At 40.2% G+C, this 8,239-nt stretch overlaps 1 protein-coding gene across 1 annotated transcript; it reads left to right on the plus strand.

Annotated features, from left to right (window-relative positions):
- Positions 1–1,837: 1,837 nt before the first annotated feature.
- On the plus strand, positions 1,838–6,898 carry LOC141623595 (NADH dehydrogenase [ubiquinone] flavoprotein 1, mitochondrial-like). Its single transcript, XM_074439703.1, has 3 exons — positions 1,838–1,968; positions 4,734–6,189; positions 6,673–6,898. The coding sequence occupies exons 1-3, from the start codon at positions 1,966–1,968 to the stop codon at positions 6,699–6,701; spliced, it is 1,488 nt and encodes a 495-aa protein (XP_074295804.1). The 5' UTR covers positions 1,838–1,965; the 3' UTR covers positions 6,702–6,898.
- The last annotated feature ends 1,341 nt before the right edge of the window (positions 6,899–8,239 follow it).

Below are 8,239 nucleotides of genomic sequence, written 5' to 3' on the forward strand. Positions count from 1 at the left end.
AACGGAAGCCCATTCCCTCCTTGATCCACTCGGCCAAACCGAGATTAGGAGAACAAAAGGAGAGCTCCTCCTCTTGTTTAACCTAATCATGATTAGTGAAAAAGAATTAGGGTTTTGGAGATTAAGTTTTCTCTGAAACTGAGATCTCACATCTCGAAAAAAACTCACATCAAGTTCTCCCAATATTGCAAGACAATCGGAGAACACGTTCTAGCACAAGGGCATTTCTCGGACGGTCTTGGGTGCAACAATTAGGAGGGAATCTCTGTTGATTTCTGTTCTTTACGCCGTGCATCAAAGGACCCGAGGTTGAATCTTTATCTTCATCGTTTCATTGTTGTATTTCGTTTATGACCATATTTCACATGTTAAATTTACGTTATAGTCCTAAATTTAAAGGGTCTTATACGGATATTACCCCACAGTCTTTTGTTAGAGAAGCTGCATTTCGTATATCCCGGGGCAAAGGGAAGAGAAGGGATAAGATCACCTTGAAATGGCAGGGGAGAGGGGGGCTCAGAAACGGAGCTAGAGTCCATAAACATGTCCGAAGTTGAGGTACTTACAACCTGGTCACAGCTAGTCGCATTGTCTAAACTTTCCATACTACTACAGGAGGCATCACTCACAGCAACAGGAGATGAAAACTTGTTATCCATATCAGCGTCAAAGAGATGTTTCTTACCTTTCTTGTCTCTTCCTAAAGGGTCCAAATGGCACGAGACCCGCTTCCCATTGGGATTCAGAAGCAAGCATTCAGAAACAGATTTAAACTCACGAGCTACATCCTTGTTTTTTGGTTCAAGATGCAGCGCATACTTAAAATCATCAAGAGCCTCCTCAAAGAGATTTAATCTCTTTAAGGCAGAACCTCGCTTAAATAAGGCTTTCACATTGCAAGGATCAAAGTTTAGGATAAGATTGCACAGACATCGGACTTCCTTAAAGTGAGAAAGGTTCAACTCACAAGCAGCTAAATTAAGGACAAGGGAGAGGGCAAGGGAAGAGGCATCAGACTGAACCTGAGTGTCCGGAGTGGTAAGAAAACCGAAGAAAGTAAGAGCCAGTTTATAAAGACTAGTAGCAAGGGGTAAATTACCGTCTTTGAAAAGAGAATTACCCCGATCCTTTATCAAATGAACAGAGTAAAAAGAGGGCTCTCCCATACTCATAATCCATTTAACTAATTCATCATCATCAAAACCATCGTCTTCCATAACCAAATATTCACCAAGATTAAGAAGAACCGACATATAATCCATTGAAAAAGAGCGGAAAGGAAACAGAGACGGATTCTGAAGCAAGAAGGAACAAAGCTCGGATTTGAAACCCTAAAAGACCAGAAAGAACAAAAAAGAAAGAGCTTACAGTGAAAGAACGGTCAAAGAATATAAAAGACGTCTTCTTGCAACTGGGCAAACCTCCAAGCTCAGGAATAGAAAGGGAAAGGTCTGAATTAAATTGTGAGTTCCAAGGAGGAGATAATGTAAATAGAATCCGATCTAGGAGGATGATGGAAAAGTAGAAAACGCGCTCGCCGGCGACCTGTTGGGGAGTGGAGAGGACGCCGGCGAGAAAGGCAGTAGACAGTAGGGAGGCTCTTTTAGCGGTGGGATATTTTGGGTGTTTTCTCTTTTAGCGGTGGGATAGGCTCTTTGTTTTCGACACTTGTTCACCGTTTTATCTTTTCACTCTTGATATTCTATATGGTTTCCACATAACTAATCTTTTTCAACAAACATTTAACATTAAGAAGTTGACATGAATCATGATAGAACAGCATTGATAAATGATAATCTCAACCATGAACTATTCCTGATCTGTTTAATTCCACGTTTCACACCCGACCCAACCCGACTCGACCCGATTATTTTGGTCATTAAAACTCACGATATATTGACAGTCAAGTCTGTTGAATCGCAGATACCTCCTTTGGAATAATAAAGCTTCATTCTTGCAACCAAAATGGTAAGTATTTGCGCTTCTGATTGTTTTCTGGGATATGATTTTTCACCCTCTTCTTCGTTTGTTTTTCTCTAATACCAGTACTTGGTAAATATTTAGGCGTTTTTGAGGTTAATTTTGTTCCTCTTAGATCTAATATTTAGATTGTATCGTCAATTTGCTCTAAGTTTTAACGGAGTTGGGATCGTATCTCCCATTTCAGTGGTCCATCTTGTGTCCCATTACTTTTATCTTCTCATACATGGTCATTTAATGTGATGATTGTCATGTGTCAGAAAGACGAGTCACGAAAATGGGACAGAGAATCCGTACCCATTTTAATGGTGATAGCTTTTGTAGGTTATGAGAAATGATGGTCAATTGCCACGTTTGTGCTCATTTATTCAAAAGGTCATATTTATCGTCATTACTGCTTGCCGAATAGAGTTTAGCTCGTTGTTAGTTGGAAATTTTAACGATTAATATAAGTTTTGATTCTTCAACTGTCATGTGTATATGAGAGGTACATTAGTTTTAACTATGTCTCTGTCCGTATAAATTTTCAACATTGATGCACACAGATGTTGGGGCTTGTGAATGCTTATTCCATATAATAATTAAACTTATCCTTTGTTTGGATAGAGGGATTTGAAGGGAAAGCGAGAGACCGAAATGGAGGGAAATAATTTCCTTTGTTTTGTTTGTGTAGCAATATATATGTGGAGGGATTTATAGAGGAGGGTTATGAAAATCTTTCCACTTCTTTTTACACTCAATTTTAGTGGTTATAACTTATAATGAATATAATGGTTAGTGAGGATTTAGAAGTTGAACGTGCTATCAGTACTTGAATGGTTCTCGAACTATGTAAAGGTATGATCTTTGATGGTCGAATACTCGAATATCATTTAGATGTGTGCTCTTCATAAACATTAACCATAACTTGTTTAGCAGTGGTGCTGCTTTAATGATCGTGATGATTGAAGCTTATGATTGTAGAATGGATTTTCACTTGGTGAACATATTTTGAATGTTGTACATTGGTACGTTCTAATTTTCATCTTTGAGTACATTTGTCGTTGTCTTCCGCATGGACAAATGTTAGGGAGATTATATGGTGTCATAGGCATTTCTCATCAGAGATCAGATTGCATATATTATGGATGGCGTCACTCATTACCTTCTAAGTTTGGATACAATTGTCATTGTTGTCTGTATTAACATGTCATGATCAGCTTTTTGATTCAGTTAGCATTTTAGGCATTGCATTGGGGCCAGAACGGGTGTTCTTGTAAATCAGTTATGTTAGTAACATTCATAGTAGGTCTTATTGATGTCAATAAGTACTGTTTGATTAGTCTGATTTTTAACGACTATGTTTATAACCTACCTTAATATAAAGCATATAACCTTGTAGCGTGGTTTTTAATGGCTTTATGCATTCATAGAAAAATAAGAAGGCATTAGATCAATGTTTGGGTATGACTGGTATGAGTTGATATCCAATTTACAGCTCATTCCATTACTCCCAGACTCCCAGTCACATTAAACTTGAATATTTGCCGTATGAACGTAGAGGGATGACATTGAAAATCCATAACAGCAAACTTGACACACTGTTAACATCAAAATTTGATTTTTTTCCCTCTTCGAATGTAATCCTATAACTTTTGTTAAGAATATTAAGTTAGATTTGGCTGTACAGGATATGTGTCCTTATATTCCTAATAGCTGAAATACCAAGACATTTTAACACTTTGTTAAGGATTGAAATAATGGACTCGCCGCGTGTAGAAATCTACACAAATATTCTATTTAAAATTTCACAAATAATAAGCATTCTAGCTGAAGGGGCTATGGGCCACATTGCCACAAACATAAGTTAGTACTAGGTTAGACTAGATGCCAGAATAAGGAGGCAACTTGGCAATGTGCATTTTATGGCTATCGATTCTTTGGTTAGAGTCTTGAAGAGGAGCTGGCATGACATGTTTCCTTCATGGAATTTGATATCCAATTGATCATCTTTGGTGAATGGGGAAGAGTTACTTCGCTCATTACGACTAAGGTAGTAGGGCATTCAGGGACACCTCTATTACAGTCTTTAATCCAGACTCAAGTAACTCGTAATAAGTACTATTTTGTTCTTATTGAGATGTCTTGTCCAATATAGTTGCTATTGTTATTTGAGTTTCAACTGGAGATACATTCTCTTCTTAGTTTTTGTGCAATTTAATCGGAGGCTCTCGTATCTATATGATGTTATATTCCCATGTTTCCTGTTTCTTTTGTCTTCTGCTTCTTTTATTTCCCTTGTGCACTGTGGTAGATATTATGTGACAAACTCAGATTTTCTGTGGTAGATATTATGTGACAAACTCAGATTTTCTGAGAGTTTCGGATGCCCCTCAAGTGTCATTAGGAAAGAATTATATCCTGAAAGTTTTTCCCCCCTCCTAGGTTAGGATAGTCTTATTTCTTATATTGATACAGGTGTTTGTTTAGAGCTGAAATTGCTGCTTACTTACCAAAAATAGGTACCAATGACTTATGTTACTTGGAATCGGTTCGAAGGGTGACACGAAAGTGCATATTCATGTGTCGGACTCGGCTATTTTATAAAAAATTTAATTTTGGATCTTAAATCAGTTTCGGAGTGTCATACACTCATACAAATGTGGAAGTTTCACGTGTCGGACACGAGTATGCGAGCTTATATGAAATTATTATCGGAGTAACATAGCCAATGACACAATTTTTTAAAACCTTGAATTTGATTTTATTTACAGGCACCCGTGAGGGGCATCCTTAACCTTCATAGAGCAGCACTACTCCAGCGACACTGTGACAAGTGGGGTGCAGGCTACAGCAGATTGTTCAACACCCAAACGGCTTCAACATCAAGTACTCCCCAGCCTCCACCCCCACCTCCTGAGAAAACTCACTTTGGTGGATTGAAAGATGAGGATCGAATTTTTACAAATCTGTATGGGATATATGACCCCTTTCTCAAAGGTGCCATGAAACGTGGTGACTGGTATAGAACCAAGGACTTGGTTTTGAAGGGTACTGACTGGATAGTAGGTGAAATGAAGAAGTCGGGCCTCCGTGGGCGTGGTGGTGCCGGTTTTCCCTCAGGTCTCAAGTGGTCTTTCATGCCGAAAGTGTCCGATGGTCGTCCATCATATCTTGTTGTCAATGCAGATGAAAGTGAACCTGGAACCTGTAAGGACAGAGAAATCATGAGGCATGATCCCCACAAACTTCTAGAAGGATGCCTCATTGTCGGAGTAGGAATGAGGGCTAGTGCAGCATACATCTATATAAGAGGTGAATATGTTAATGAACGCTTGAATCTTCTAAAGGCCAGACAGGAAGCTTATGAAGCTGGATATTTAGGCAAAAATGCATGTGGGTCTGGTTATGATTTTGACGTTCATATCCACTATGGTGCTGGTGCTTACATTTGTGGTGAAGAGACGGCTCTTTTGGAGAGTCTTGAAGGAAAGCAAGGGAAACCACGGTTGAAGCCACCTTTCCCTGCTAATGCTGGCTTGTATGGATGTCCTACCACAGTTACAAATGTGGAAAACGTAGCCGTTTCTCCTACCATCCTAAGACGTGGGCCCGAGTGGTTTGCTAGTTTTGGCAGGAAGAACAACTCTGGGACTAAACTGTTCTGCATTTCGGGTCATGTCAACAAGCCTTGCACCGTTGAGGAGGAAATGAGCATTCCATTGAAGGAATTGATTGAGAGACATTGTGGTGGCGTAAGAGGTGGATGGGACAACTTACTCGCGATAATACCCGGGGGTTCGTCGGTCCCGCTTCTTCCCAAACACTTATGTGACGACGTGTTGATGGATTTCGATGCCCTTAAGGCTGTCCAATCTGGTTTGGGGACTGCTGCCGTGATAGTAATGGATAAATCCACCGATGTTGTGGATGCAATAGCAAGGTTGTCGTATTTCTACAAGCATGAGAGTTGTGGACAATGTACTCCTTGCAGGGAGGGAACAGGCTGGCTATGGATGATTATGGAGAGGATGAAAGTTGGTAATGCAAAGCTGGAGGAAATCGATATGCTTCAAGAGATAACAAAGCAAATTGAGGGACATACTATATGTGCATTGGGAGATGCTGCTGCTTGGCCAGTTCAGGGTCTCATTAGACATTTCAGGCCTGAGCTTGAGAGAAGAATTAAGGAACATGCCGCCAAGGAGTTGATTGAGGCCGAAAAAAGAGGTCTGCTTGAGGCTGCTGCTTAGATTCTGTAACTCAGGTTATTTGTCCCCCCTTTACTAGTTTGGTCTTTCTACTTTTTGTGTGTTATATTAAGCCTATTGGACAACAATATTAATTTAATGTGTCAAAAGTCTCACGCCAACAAGTAGGAGGATTTGATGTACCCAACCATACCCCATTATTTCTGGATGTTCTAGCATCGAGATTTACATCAGTTGAGTGCACAACTTCACATTAGATTTTGTTGAACCTTAATGCGATTTAAACTCTGAGCTTTGATGTCTTGACCTAGTGGGTGAGTAGTGACACTAATATCTGGGGTTTTAGCTATATCTCAGATTATGAGGTTCAGTTTTCATCCTTGGGTGACCTAGAGACGAAAACACGACTTTTAAGCTTCAAACTCAGATAGACTTAATTAAAATATTTGTTGTTGCTTTTATAGCTTGATGACAAGCTCACATTTTTTTTTTGATTGGGCAGAGATCTCCATATGTGGGGAAAAGGAATAAGAGAAACTGTAGGGATTAATTACCCTTGTTAGTGTAAAAGTGTGAAGGTTGATCAAGCAGATGTACGTCGCAGCAGTTTGTTGAAGTGATTTATGTCTGTATTTGTTTACTACAATGACTTTGATACCTTCTGAAATGCTGAAATGTATCAGAATACAACTCTCTTTTTGTACTTGGAGATGTGTTATTTGGAGCCAATTGTCACGGTTTGCTCATTTCGAGCTCCCGTGATGCCTTAAGGATGCTTATGGTAGCTCACACAAAGCATACTCGCATATACGAAGCCTATACTAACTCCGGGAAGCTCAACAACAGTTCACTCCAGCTCACGACTAGCTCACTCAAGTCCACTCAGCTAACCCTCAGTAGAGGCAGCTCATTTCAAGTTGAGGTTAGCTAGACAAGCAACTACGGAGTCCACAAGTCCAACCATGTCGAGTAGGTGCGAATATGCCAAGGGATGTGTCCTAGGGCCTTGAACCAAGTCCCTTGTCCACATACATCCTCCTTATTCATCCTTATCCTAATCCATCCTTATCCATTCCCTCTCTTACACACAAATACACTCCCCTTGTCATCCTTATCCATTATGTCTCTCACACACCAAATACACCCCCCTTACCCCTTCATTTTGGCGCCAACCCTCAAGGAACACAATGGTTCACTCCCTCTCTCCTTTGCCGCCAACCATGAAGAGGAACAAGAGGCACCCTTTCACTCGTGCCTCCCGCCAAACGCCAAGAGGAGTGAAGGTCGCACCCCTTCACTCCATACACTTTATTTGGACGCTTATTGAAGAGGAACAAGGAGATTCTTATCCCCTTATTCACAGCATTTACCAAGAGGAGCGAGCATCGCACCCCTTCACCCCAACCATCCCTTTAGGCGCCTATATAAGGAGGCATTAGGCCTCATTTTTCATTCATTCACTTTTTGCCATCCAATTTGTAATCATTTAGCAATCAAATTGTAATATTTATTTCCGCATTTCAAGCATTGTACAAACTCATATTATTATCAATAATATTCAATCTTTCCACTGCAACTCTTGTACATTTGCTATTTTCTCTCAAATATTCTCAAGTGATATCATTTCAAAGGCCTGACTCGTACCAAGTCGAGTGTCTTGCACGAGTGGCGCACGTATTTCTCCCTCAGAAGAATAAGTACGTGACACGTGGTTACCAGAGCCGAGTTCGAACCAACCCACGCAAATTCCGTAAGTCAAAACGTGGTTACCAGAGCCAGTTTTCGACCAATTCACGCTTCATCTACATCAAATAAACGAGGTTTTCCAAACCAAGTTTTAAATCAAAGTAACGTAGTTACAAGACAAAGGTTCACATCAAAATCACACCTTATTTTCTTTTCTTCAAGTTATTTTCGATATCACCATCGAAGAATGACGGGAGCGGAAATAAACACAAACCCAACGGTCGAGAAGGCCAAGAACACTAAGGCAGCAATTGAGGCACGCTTTGGCAAGATAGAAGGCGATATTGGTGCGTGTCGAGAAGCCATGCAACAAGTCAATGAAA

Source organism: Silene latifolia, chromosome X (genome assembly GCF_048544455.1).
Source record: "Silene latifolia isolate original U9 population chromosome X, ASM4854445v1, whole genome shotgun sequence".
Classification (NCBI taxonomy): domain Eukaryota; kingdom Viridiplantae; phylum Streptophyta; class Magnoliopsida; order Caryophyllales; family Caryophyllaceae; genus Silene; species Silene latifolia.